Raw genomic sequence first — 13,753 nt, forward strand, 5'->3', positions numbered from 1 at the left:
TGAGCCTTATGCACAGCACTGAGACATTCTGAGACCACAGCTGGGGCAGGGTGGAACTAAACCACCTTCAGCTACTGATACCTGGCCTAACAGCTCTGGCCTCCCTTTTTATTCACAAAAATAAATAGGACCTTTTGGAATGTAAAGACAGATGAGGATTATGACAGAGTTAAACCATCCTGACCAGTTTTTTCCCTCAGTTAAAAGGGAGCCCTCAGGAGACAAGCTCAGATGCAGTCATGTGCATGGCAGACAGTGAATCAGACAAATCTTCATCTTTGAAAGTGCAGGCTGCTGGAAGGAGCATGCTGGAGGAGAACAGAGTACAGGCAGTGTCTTCACAGACCATAAAAAGGTGCTACTGGTTTGTTTAACTGCCCAGTAAAAATTGCAACAGCAATTAAAAATGCAGAGCTTCCCTTGACAGATATCTTGACATCACCATTACAACATGCCCAAGGTTAAAGCAAATTAATTTAAATAGGTTCAGCATACTCAGAAGGTTTAACCTATAGCTAGCTCTTCAGACAAATATTTTTTTTAAATGGCACTTAGAAGCAGTCAAGGATTAAATTACTTTTTACAGTTGACCCTGATGAGAATACGAACTGGAGGTCTGGACACAGTTTTCATGTTATTCTCATGTTTCAGTGCCATGTAGGCAACTCCAAACAAAGATACTGCAGTTTGGACAAATTTTACTTTGGTTTGTAAAATGTTACCATGTATATTGAAAGGAAAGCAAACCAAAACATTAAAAAAAAAAAAACAACTTACTTTAATTGTGTGTCATTTACAGCAATATCCAGGTGTGATTCCAGCTGTTAAAGAAAAAGGAAAACAAACCTGTTCTTTACAGAGGTCAATACACTATATTTAGCATTTCAGACCAGTAAAATGTGTCATAGTCACATTTCACCAGATACAATATTTTAACAAGTTTATTTATCCTCCTCTAATACTTACAGACACTTCAAAAACCTCCATAAACCAGATTATTTTTAAAAAAGATAAAATAAAAGCCACTGGGACAAAGGTCTAGTAACAATCACATGTTGTAATTTTTATGTTCTGTTTTTTGTATTTTGGCTGTAACAAATGCTCCTGTCTCACTTAAAACTGACACAAAATCACATGGTTTCTTTGTCTAGTGCACTTGCTAAGCCTGCTTTTTCAATAAGTGAGTATAAGTTCAGTACAGTGTCATGAATGTCACTTACTGCCTTCTAGGTCAAAAAAAGTGTAATTCCACTAAAGTTACCCTACTGTGGGAAAAATCTGAGCGTGACTGAATATATTCTTCACAAGAAAATAACCAAAAAAAAACCCCCAAAAAACTCCAGTTTTCCTCTGGAAAAGTTTCAACAATGAAAAAGACAAACAGATCTCTGTACCAGTACCTGGAAAACATAATTACACCCCACTGAAAACCATTTATAATAAAATACTCATAACTTACTATTGAGTTAAAATTTTCCTCAGGATAAAACTGGACACACCTTAAAGTACTCTTTGATTCCTGGAATTAAAAAGGATGTGTTTTGTAAGAAAGGCTATTATATAGACTGAGGAGTGACTGGATACTCAGCACCATTCTTCACACTCAACCTGCTTTGCTAACAGACATGCAGAAGTTAGGGACAAAAGAATTTAAAAACCACATATAACCCCTTACAATAGCACTGTGACATGCTTCCTTCCTGTCCCAGATCATTATCTGCCAATCATATATAATTGCGTGGGCTCTCATTTGAGCACAGCAATACACGTCTCACACATTTTACAAAGTTTAAAAAATGTTTTCCATATCTACCTATATGGCAAAAAGAATTGCATCTTTAGTCAGTTCAAAAAGGGTATCTCAGAAACAAAAACATAAACACATTTCTCCATCACAGTTCACTTCCTGTTATTTCCTAACATTCACTCTTTTCGTGGCTAAGAAGAGTAAAGAAAAATCTTTTTTTTATTTACAGAGAATGCATCAAGTGCAAATAGTCCCTCAGACAAAACAAAAAACCCAAACCCTGGGTGGTTTTGAGAGTTTCAAAGCTTCTTGCCAAGAACCTGTCCTCATTTGGTCACTCAGTAAGTCTGCACACAAAATACTTTCTAGATGTGAATTCTCTAGAAGAGAGGCATTATACTCACAGCAGGTTTGGATAGATTTAGATACTTTTGAATAAAAGACCTTTCTAAAGCAAAAAAAAAAAAAATTACCAAGCCCACCTTTTTTATAGAAAGCACTAAGATCACCAGTCTTCTTGTAATATACTAAGCACAACAGCAGCTACAGCAAGTTTGGCTTTGGCTTTAGTTTATTTAAGGCAAGAACAAGAAAGACCATCCTAATGAAAACAAACCCCTACTTACTACTCCACACACTTAAAACTTCACTGTCACTAGATAGGCAGGAACAAAACTGCAAGAATGACTTTCAGCTCACCTTTGGAACAATGTAGAAGAGTCTTTGCTCCATCATATCCCACTGTGCCCAAACGAGGTCATCTACAACTTTGGCTCTTGGAAGCTGACCTGACTTTTGAATCACCTACAGGGAAAGAATAAAAACATTAGAAGCCATCAAATAACGTTTTGCAACAATTATGCACAGTCTGTGCTATAAAGAGAAAAGCAGTGTGAGAACATACACAAATAGTAAGGAGCTTGGAAGGAACAGGCTCTTGTCAGCAGCATGAAGTCCACCTTTGCTGTGTGCAAGGTACTCAGTTCAAAGAGATCAGAAGCACAGTTTTCAGAGTACATCTACTAACAAATCTTTTCTTTCAGTCTTCCCTGCTTGCAAGAAATTCACCACTTAAACTGCTCAAAGTGAACAAAGAATAGCAGAGGCACCTCTCCTCAGAGAGGAGGGAAATACCACAGTCAGTTCAGAATCAGCTACATTAACTACTGAAGGGAGATGTGTCAGCTCCAAGAGTTATTTCTATCAAAAGTCTCAAGCATGTGAGAGAGAAGGCTGGAATAGAGAAAAGGCTAGAACTGTGGAAAACTGTTGGGATTGTATACATGCACACTTGCATGATATAGGGAGAGTTCATGTCAATCAAAACAAATCAGAAGGACATCAGATCAATCTGTTTTCTGATAATACTTAAGTCTTTATTCCACTACTGTAGTCTAGCATATAAAATGCATCTGCTTGAAGGGTCATGACAAACTGAGGAAACCATGACAGATTGCAAAGGACAAAAATCAAGTCCTTAACTTTTCCTTCAAAGCCTACATTCACCTCCATAACATAAAACACTGGCTTTCATGACACAATCATTTACAATATTAGACAAGTGCTCATTAACAATAAGTCTTTCAATAAGAACATCCACAATTTGTTGATAACAAACTCATGTTAAAAACAGAAAAAGAGGTGAGGCAAAAGAGAGATTGGAACATTCACTTGGACTGTATCTAAATTTTACATCTTCTGTTCATTTGTTTTTTTACGTGAATCCTCTACTGGGTTCACACAGACTCACAACAGACAAGGTTAGGAAGGCAACTCTGAAAATATTTCAAATGGTTGCAAATATTTAAAATGGTTTTAAAATGAATAAACACTATGTTTACTCCCAACTTCTAACACAGAAGCATTCAGCAACACATAACAAACCCAGTAAAATTTAAAAATTTCCTCACAGATTACAAGATGTAAAGTTTTTCAATCACCTTTGTGGCCACCTGCATAAGTTGCCACAGTAATCAATGCTTTCTTTAATAAACTTTGTGTTGCCCAGGTATAAAACTAAAAAATTTCAAAACTTTCAGCTAAATTAATTAAAGAAACCTCAAACCCTAAGATTTTTGAATCTTACCACTTTATGTTCTTCTTCTGCAACAACATGAATGTCAAATTGTTCAACATCTTTAAAATAAAATTTAAAAAATCATTACAAACAAACATGTTTAAATGCTTTTATACAGCTTATTAAACAAGCTCACCTCTTAGAATTCTGTAAGAACACTTTAGGGCCAGGAAAGTCCAAGTCAGTGCAAGAGGAAATCTGTGACACAAGAGCACAGATGCCTACACAGAGACCTGGGGTCTCTTCCTTTCCTGAGCTGAGAGTGGCCTCAAAAATAACATCTCATGGAAACAGTTCCCAGCCCTCATCAGCACAGCCCAGGCTCAGAGAGCAGTGACTGGAATGTGCCCAACCAAGCCAAGGAGCACCCATGGAAAGAAAGAGTCAGCAGAGCTGCATGCCCATGCCCAAGACCATCCCTGACCTGTTTCACTTCCTGTCATGAACACCTCTCACAGTCCTTTCCCACACAAAATTCCTGGCCTGAATGAGAAGTGCAACATCCACCCAGCAGAGGTTGTGTTTCTGATTTAGCTCTGTCCACCTAAGGCCACCTTCCCCAGGTTGGTGTCTAGCTCAGGGAAGATGGGCCTCTCCAAGGGGATGGAAAAAGAGATCTCACTCTATAATAAGAAGGAAAAGCCCACTCTTTTCCAGATGTCCATCTTTATCTATTCTCTGCCATTAGATTAGGCTGAACATGCAATGTTAGCTGAATCCAAGAAACTATTGCTCTATTCTTGTCCCACTTCCCATGTTAAATGACATCTTTCAGTCAATTGATTTGCTCTGGATTTATGTAGGCAGCTATAAGGAGTCTATTTTAGCCATTTTAGAAATAAAGATAACTGATGAATGTAAGAGCTAAGCAACTAACTGTAGACAAAGATGGCCATTCTGTTGACATTGAAAAAAAAATCTGGTAAATGATACAGTTTTTGAAAGACCTTAGGAATACCTAGAATAACTCACACCTTTATTTTTCCCATTTTTTTTCCCCAATAAAAGTCTACCAAAAATACAATCTATAACAATCATCTTGAAGTAAAAGAATGACAATGTACTTTGATAATATTAACTCACATTTATCTTCTGAAACTAGCAAGAGACGACTTTCTCTAGAAGCATTTCTGCCTTCAACTGGATAAAGAAACTATACAGAAAATTTTACAAAAGTAAGTAAAAACCAAAGTAGTTTAGAACATTTATCTAAAACGTTTTGGGGGTTTTTAGCTGGATATTTATGTATGTTTAAATTTAATCAGACACGCCAATGATATTGAATTAATAAAAATAGCCATTATTACATACTAATAGCCACCAGTCACTATAACTGCAAACTTTGGAAGACTGAAGGGAAATAAAAAAGCAGCCTTCATGTTGGAGAAACATTCTATACCAAACATTCTATGAAGTTTCATTTTATGACATTTTTTTATTTCTCTGAAGAAACAGAGGACATTATCTCTGTAACAGTTGCAAGATAACATGAGATATTTCTGCACTAAACCATGTTTTCTCTCTATCATAGCAGATTAAAAAGGCTTGTCTGCAGATTAGTTGGATACTTTACCTGTACTCGAACACAGCTATCCACAGCTTTTAGGACTCTCACATTATTAATGGGATGAATTTCAATTAGCAAGGTTAAATACTTGGACACTGCAAAAAGAACATGTTTTAGATAATATTCTTTTATGTAAGCAAGTTTGTTTTCTGAACAGAAATACCTGAGAAAGAAAACAAAAAGGTACAATATTTCAAATAGTAAGAAATCCACTTGCAGTACCTGACTGTAAGAGCTGAGTTGCTCTTTCTTCCTCTGTATATTGACAGAAGCTGACTGCTGTGGGAGGAGAAAACACCAACACAACCACAGTGAGTGTGCATATTGGACATTAATCTTATCAAACATCCTTGAAGAATGATCATCACAATTCTTTTACCAAAAACATATATGTGAAAGGAACATCAGAAGCTCTTCTAGATGTAGTAGGTAGGCACAAATGCACAAGGAGAAAGTGAACAAAGGGGCACTGTGCCTTAGATGTTTTAATAAAAGAGCAATATTGTCACAGCTGTGTCTTTATGTTGTTACCTACATTATCTGATGATGGATCCACAGAAATTCATAAACTGCTGTGGGCAACAGGTCAAAATTCATTTAAGTAATTTTAAACCCAAATGTATCATCCTACTAAACTAAATCTTCACAAAAAAAAAACCCTAAAAAAACTAATGATAAAGCACATATTTACCCAATAAGGTCCTTTCATTGTTGATTGAACAGCTGATTATGTGCAGATTCTTCTCAAACATATAGAGGTGCTACAGAGAAACACAGTAATGTTAATAACTGTGCTTTTTCAAACTCCATAAAGGAAATCATCTAATTACTTAGAAAAACACTGCTGTCCCAGAGTTTATCTTTAAGCCATATCGTTTCACGCCCAGAAGAACCACACTTCAAGTTACAATTGAAACAGTTCTCCTTTTTCTCGTGTTTGTCTTTTACTGGTTCTTTTGAGCTCTATGTTGCCACTAGAGCAGCATAGTAGACCTTAAAACAAATACAAAATTTCCTTCATTTCATACTATTATGGGGATACCTTCAAAAACTTGTTATCATGATTTTAGTTACTGAATTGCAGTGTGTTCAGTTTTAGAATAAAATAATCTCTTCAAATGGTATCAGCAAACAGACCAAGAATGCACATATAAAGAAAACTACAAACATTTACTTCTTGGCACATGTGTGCAATATGAAGAGGAGCAGAAAGGACTTGTTGTTTAGAAGGTTGTTTAGAAATGAAGATTGCAGACATGATGCTTTACTACTCTCAAGCCTTTCAGATGTTCTGCAATGTGGTGCATTTTAACACTACTGAGAATCATTCCAATACCTCCTCCAGTATCCTTTTTGTTTCCAACAAGAATACACTCCTTAAAGACATAACATACTGTGTTGCAAAGCAACAAAATCTGAAACACTACAGCACAGTTGTCACCAGAGAGAAACCTGGTATTGCTCTCACCTCATTTTGTTTCGTTTGAAGATCATACAATCCAATGTGAGTGTTTCTCTGGTTTTCCTATGGATGGAAACAAATAAGTAATATAAATATACACAAAGTGAAACACTGGTCTTTTTTTTTTCCTACCTCCCTGTTCTCCCTCCTCCTTGACACACATCCTCACACACTTCCCTGTCCTATATATAAACAGACAGTTAATTATCTAATTCCAAAAAAGCAAATTCTAATTCCAAGAGAACAAAGATTTATTTCTTCCTTTTAGAACTAACACATGGGATAAAGCTGAAATGTGGCCAGTCCACAGCCCACAAACCATTGCATAAAGCTAATGCCTCTCTCTCGCTTTGCTTCTAAACTGGTTTTAGTCACAGGCAATAAGGCCAGGAAGAGAGCAGTCTGTACAAGAATCAATAGGGATGCTCTGGCCCCTGGAGGTTTAAGGCTGGAATTCTGAACCTCAAAAACTTGGTGGGTCAAAAGGGAGCACAGAACCACCGAACATCACCGAAAATCAGCTCCCAGTGATCAGGCTGTAGCCTGGAAAAAGGATTTCACTGTCTTAGGAAGAGATTGTTTGAAGGCTAAGTATTTTATAAGCTCACCATTAGTCTTCTGCCTTTGAAGAGTAACATAATATATATCCTTTCTAGCTTATTGATAAATAATATATGATGATTTTGTTTGGGGCACTTAGAAATGTTTGGGACTACAAATCAAAACTTTACTACTTCTTAATTTTTCCCATACATTAATTTTTCCAAATATATTGAAAAAGAAAATTCTGCTTTTCAGCATAAACTGGATAGCAAATCAAACTGATGTGTATTAATGTACTCTGGGTATAGGCACTAAATTGCTAAACTACTGACATTAAATCCAGCCACACAGGCTTCTACTTCCACAGTGAGCTTCATTGTTTTTAACAATTGCTTAGGGAGACAGGGAAGAGATCTGTGGTTATTTACAAATTTATGGCATCTTGCTTTGTGAAGTTGAAACAAAAGCCTGAGTATTTGCTTCCTAAGGGGTCTATTTCTGAGTGTGTCATTATTGTTGTGGCAATAACAAAAATCTTGGACTTCTGATTTAAAGAAGGAAAACAAAATGTCTTAATATAAAGACACAGGTCCCAGGCCTCCTAATTTAAGATTAAGCAAGTGTTTTCACAAATAACTTTTTTTTTTTTTCTAGTGTTTGAAATGTTAACACCATCTTACTTAGATACTAAAAAAAATACACTTCACAAGACTGGTAACAGAACTATACCAATGCCCATGACTATGCATAAACTAGGACACTTGTTTTCATGTGCACTCTGAAGATTCTTACATTACCTTGCAAATAGAATTCACTTCTGTTCAAAATATCTTCCTTTACATTAACTATTAATGGCACAAAATACAGACATGGTCAAAACCACAGTACAACACAATAAAATAAGCTTGAAAATAAAACTCAGCGTCCACTTTCCCCTGGTTTCACACAGAATACACTTGACTGTCTCTCACTTAAAAGACAAAGGTTGTTTTCTACTTGTATCCATTAGGAAACAAGCCAGGCCAGCTCAGTCTAATTTACATCCTCCACACCCTACACCTCCTCCCAAAGAACAGGCTACAAGTGATCAGTTCCCTAAGCTCCACCAACTGCTTTGGCCAGATCCAACAGACTACAGTGGGACCTTAAACACCCAGCATGCAGGCAGACACCTACATTTAGACATGGGAACCTTGAGCTACAGCTCATCCCTTGTGCCAGCTGCAAGAGCCTGAAGAGCACACAAGGCAGTTAGAATGTCAGAGGCCCAAAAGAGCTTAGTGTGAGATTCCACAGGTGCTAGAAAGCAGCAACACCACATACACAGAGTACCAGATCTCCTGCTGACCTACAGGGTTATTGGTATTAAGGCTTCTAGAGTCTTAAGCAATGAAAAAAAACCCAAATTTGACACACTCTTTAGAATTGCTTTTATGGTTATTGTTGTCTTGTACAGACTTCCCTCCCTGTGCTTGTACTAAAGGAAACATCCACCCACAGTGAAAGCATATTAAAGTTAAAGCCTTGATGAAGGCCTCACCTCTTCCCTTAACCCTAGGGAAGCTGGAGAGTTTTAGCATTGTTGAGGCAGAGAGGAATGAAAGGAACCCTTACTCTACTGGAGTTCATCTCATATCTGTACTCCTCAAGAACCAAGATCCTCCAGGATCCAGCTGGATCTACAGACTTCTCTGAGCTGCACTACAAGAAGCACAGCTTGTCTCATCAAAGGAACAATGAGAAGACAAAGTCTCACTTTCTAAAACCATTAGAAAACCCACTTGGAAGTAAAAATAAAACATGTACCATGGAGAGCAGAATCCTATGTTAAGAAGCCAGTTCTAGATACTTCAAGACATCAAATAAACAGGGGTTACTTCAGACTACTTGCAATAAAGTGTTATAGATTAATCTCAAAGACAGAGATATGCAGAAACAGTGCTAGATAAATGGTATCTTAAGACATTTTAGTAGGAGAAAACATTTAACTAAGGCACTGCACATGAATTTAATAGCTAGGCTTCACTAAGAAATTGAGTGTGAAATTATGTGTTTATGAAGTGTTTTAAAGAAATTGCATTTCATTCATGAGGGGATTCTGGGCCACCAAAAAATCAAGGGCAAAAACCCTATGGACTTAATCAGGTGAGTACTTTATTCTCCATTTCATCATTCTTAACCTTTGACTGAAGTGGAGTTGGGTATTTTCTCACTGCCCAACCCCCCCCCCCCAGATTGTAATCAGTTGTATTTCCATGTTCTAACACTTACAGCAAAAAAAATTAAACTACATGAACTCAAATAGATTCACACAGAGTATTATTCTCAACTATATTTTTATTAAATTCCAAGGTGGACTTACTTTCCAGGTATAAATAATTTTTCCATTTCTTTCAACATTTACAACGTAGAGTGCAGAATTCTCAGAAGTGTCTGAAATAAGAAGTACAAAAAAACACAGGATTTTCCTTTTAGCTGGTTCATCCTATAATTTATGCACACTTTAAGCAAATATACTAAACACATTTTTACTTGTAAATACTTATTTGCATATGCCAAAATTACTCCTTTCTGGAAAAAGAGGGAGTACTTCTTACACCATGATTTCAACCAGATAAAATTCAACACAGATAGTTAAGGGACTTCAATACAAGCAAGAAAAAAATAATTTTTGTAAACGCCTACCTCTTCATTATAATTATGATTCTAATTACCACTACCTTTTGTTATGAAAATGGAATGTGCTTTTACAAAGAATAAAAAAACCAAACCAAACCAAAATTACCCCCTTGCATTTGTTCATAATACACAACATAGGGTTCAGACAGTTAAGCCATACTCCAGTCCTCTGGCAACTACAGAAGAGAGAACTAGCCTGAGGAAAATATCATTTGCTCACAACTGCCCCTTCAGCATCTCAATGGAAAGCCTGAAAATAAACTACATCTTTAGATAATAGTTCTATAACAGCAACACTACCTCTCCTGTGTCATTCTTAGCTCTTCCTCCTCCAAAAAGAAATAAATAAAGAAAAAACCTACCAAAATCCAAAGAACCACAATATTAAAATGCATATAGAGAGATATACAACCTACCTACAAGTACAGGGAACTAAACAATGCAGGACAGTGAATTATTTGGGATGTGAATAAAAGAGTATTGTTAAAATAGAAACAAATAAGCAGGAAACTAAGATGGACACAGAAAGAGAAGAGCATATCTGGACAAAGCAGTACAAATTAAAAAGAAAACCACCAGAAAAAAAAGATAAAATATTGTACTCAAGGTGAGAAAAATGCATGCTTTCCTGATGCTGCTTTTATGTTTACTCATCACCACAGCCATAAAAAATGTGTTTATCTGTGATGGAATTTTTACTAGAAGTGGAAGTTTTGCCCTTAGTAAGGTTGAAGCTGTATGACTGGTCTCAATTTTATAATAAAGATGCAGTTCAGTAAGCATCAATGAAAAGAACTCTCCTCAACCTTCTGCAAGCATTAAGTAAAGTCTGCCACTATTTACTTGGCAGTTATCACAAAGTGTTGATAGAAGGAAGACACTTAGTGAAACTTAGTTTAACAATCCTGGTACTATAAACTGGCTTGTACAGCTTGCAGTGATAAGAAAAAAAAAACCTGTTTTCAAGTACTATCAGAAGAAAGAAAATTTTCCATTTTGTTGTGGGAGGACAATGAACACCCTTCCTGTACATTGAGCAACACATCACTTTCTATTGGTTTCAGATCACTCTAAGTACACTATAATACCACTATATCAGGGCTAGATGGTGACAGCTAGGAGAGTCTAAGGTAATATACTCTCTCTTTTTTTTTTTATCTGAACCTTCCTGGAACTTAACAATCACCTCAAACTTTCAAGATAAGTACTATGGTCTCCACATTTTCTCATGCAATATTTCCTCAGCACAGAATTTTGGTAGAGAAGAAGGTCCACATCAATGAATTTACCTATCACCATACACAGATATCTTAAAGGTGCTGAAATGTTCTGTGTCTGAAAAGAGTTTTTCTTCTCTAGAGAACAGTCAGTGGGAATATGGAGGCAAAGAAGTGGCAATGGTCTCTGCCCCTGGAAACTCCTGCAGTAAAATCCTGCACATAGAATTACAACTTCTTCCTCATGCCCACAGCTGAGACCAACAGATGATGGGTGCAAATGAGCCAACCCAGCCTGCCTGCCCAGCACACAGCTTTTACCAACATAATCAGGAGAACGCAGTTTGATTTCCTGAAGACCATTATATGCAGCTCATACCAAATTAAGTTGAATAAAGAGAACAAGGCTGGTTCACTTTGCCTGCCGCTCCCTTCCTATCATCACAGCTACTCCCAGCTCTCACACAATCAGCAGTTCTCACATGCTATCAAGTGCTTTCAAGTCCTTAGGAAAGAAAATAATAAATATGAATAAGTAACATCTGAAAATACTGACAGAAAGTACCATGACTCCTAAAATTTACTTGCTTTCTGTGATATTTCTTTGATGTTTAAATTCATCTTTTCAAATCCCTACCTCCCACCTTGGCATTCCTAATATGACAGCACTGCGTGAGGAGGAAGAAGTCACTATACACAAATAAGTTAAAATGCAATACAGCAGTGCTGGTATTTGATAACATACACCCTTCAAACTAGAATCTTATGCTTCCGTATTACCAGGGACACTACTGAATAAAGACTCTATTACATTTTAAAAGACTCAACACAGTTTTCTCCTTCCCAAACACAAGTCAGTGCCATTTCAAGACTCTTATGCTGTTAACATATAGATTCACTTATCTTTGAATTCATCACTGATGAACTGATAAATTCATAGATTAATCAATTATGCATGGAGAATTTCAGAATTTTTACCTCAGATCCCTTCAGTATACCTTTCAATAATTGTTCATTAATGTAGAAAATGTGAATTATTTTAACAGATTTTTTAAATTATGCTAAATACTTCCCTTATTCTCCAAGCTGATACTTTCTGGTTTGTCACCAAACAGCCCCTCAATGCGGGAAACAAGTACCTTAAGTAAAGTAAAAGCAACTGAAGGCGTTTCAAGTTCATCACACCTGCATATCGATGGTATTTCTACTGAAGCAATAACTTTTACTGTATTCTAATTTTATTAGAATAAAGTTTTCAACAGTTTCTGAAAAGCAGAACTGAGCCAGCTGCTCTGCAGATGAATAACAAGCAAAAAGCCACAGTGCCAAGAATACGGGAGGTCACTTTTTCCAACCACTACCCCGAGCGCTCTCTATGCCGGCGATCGCACGGTGCGGTGACAGCTGACGCTGCATCTAATTTTAAACTAGCACTCGTTTACCAGGCACACCAAAGCGCTCAGGCTGTGAGGCTTTTCCTCCCAGAAAGGGGAGCAGCGTGGGAGAGGGAGTAATGCTAACACTTTTTTTTTTTTTTTTTTTTTTTTTTTTGGCGGAGGGAGGGGGGGCAGAGAGGAGGGGAGAAGAAAAAGAGAAAGCCCCAAACGTGTGAAGAAGCAGGAAGAACGAAACAAGCTGTGGAGTGTAGCAGATGTATAGAAGTGTTTTCGGCATGTCAGAAATTCCTTGAGGACAGCAAACTTGCCCATCTCAAGTCCCCCCGGCACCCGAGGGGGGCCCAGGGGCCGAGGGGGCCCAGGAGCCGCTCCCCCGCCGCCATCCCCGGCCCCCGCAGCCGGAGCTCCCTCTGCGGGCCTGCCCGGGGGTCTCTCGGGGACCCGGACCCGGGGGCCTGGCCGCAGTCCGGCTCCTCCGCGGGCGGGAGGGCAGAGGGGCGCCAGAGAGAGGGAGGGACGGCCGACCGGAGGGATGGGGCTCTCCTCGGCCTCCCGGAGCGTTACCTAGAGCCGCGGCGCAGCCCCGCTCCGCCAGCCAGGGCACCACGTCCCTCCGCAGCTCGAACTCGGGCACCAGGCGCAGCAGCATAGCCCCGGCCCGGCCCGCCGCCGCTCCGGCTCGGCTGCCCTCAGTCCGCCCCCTGCGTGGGGGGCGGCCCTCAGGGGTTCCGGCGGCTCCCGGCCCGCTCCCGGCGCCGCCGGCCCTTCCGCTTCCTACAGCGGCGGCACAGCGCCTGTGAGCCTCCCGCGGCCGGCTGCCTCCGTGCTGCTGGCCCGCCGGACTCAAAGGCTTTCGTTTTCCCCATGGAGCGGGCGCACAGGCTCCTCCTCAGGCCGGCTGGAAGAATCACAGAATCACAAAATATTCTGAGTTGGAAGGGACTCACCAACATCGTCAAAGTCCAGCTCCTGGCCCTGAGCAGGTCAGCCCCAAGAATCACACCATGTGCCTGAGAGCATGGTCCAAACGCTTCTCGGTGCTGTGACCGCTTCCCTGGAGAGCC

General features: G+C 38.9%; 1 protein-coding gene across 7 annotated transcripts in view; it reads right to left on the minus strand.

The window, feature by feature from the left end:
- The window catches only part of GSAP (gamma-secretase activating protein), a 44,973-nt gene extending 31,483 nt beyond the window's left edge, over window positions 1–13,490 (minus strand). Inside the window, exons 1-11 of one of the 7 annotated variants that reach the window (XM_059847416.1) lie at window positions 13,254–13,490; window positions 9,759–9,829; window positions 6,860–6,916; window positions 6,083–6,152; window positions 5,614–5,670; window positions 5,398–5,486; window positions 4,908–4,977; window positions 3,834–3,883; window positions 2,447–2,551; window positions 1,460–1,519; window positions 778–821 (exon numbers count right to left, since the gene is read on the minus strand). In XM_059847416.1, the coding sequence (XP_059703399.1) occupies window positions 778–821; window positions 1,460–1,519; window positions 2,447–2,551; window positions 3,834–3,883; window positions 4,908–4,977; window positions 5,398–5,486; window positions 5,614–5,670; window positions 6,083–6,152; window positions 6,860–6,916; window positions 9,759–9,829; window positions 13,254–13,338 (758 nt within the window). In that variant the 5' untranslated portion in view covers window positions 13,339–13,490. Of the gene's footprint in view, window positions 1–777; window positions 822–1,458; window positions 1,520–2,446; window positions 2,552–3,833; window positions 3,884–4,907; window positions 4,978–5,397; window positions 5,487–5,613; window positions 5,671–6,082; window positions 6,153–6,859; window positions 6,917–9,758; window positions 9,830–13,253 lie in introns of those variants that run through there. The other 6 variants (XM_059847414.1, XM_059847413.1, XM_059847415.1 and 3 more) reach the window with 6 other exon arrangements.
- Between the last annotated feature and the right edge of the window lie 263 nt (window positions 13,491–13,753).

Source organism: Haemorhous mexicanus, chromosome 5 (genome assembly GCF_027477595.1).
Source record: "Haemorhous mexicanus isolate bHaeMex1 chromosome 5, bHaeMex1.pri, whole genome shotgun sequence".
NCBI classification, from domain to species: Eukaryota; Metazoa; Chordata; class Aves; order Passeriformes; family Fringillidae; genus Haemorhous; species Haemorhous mexicanus.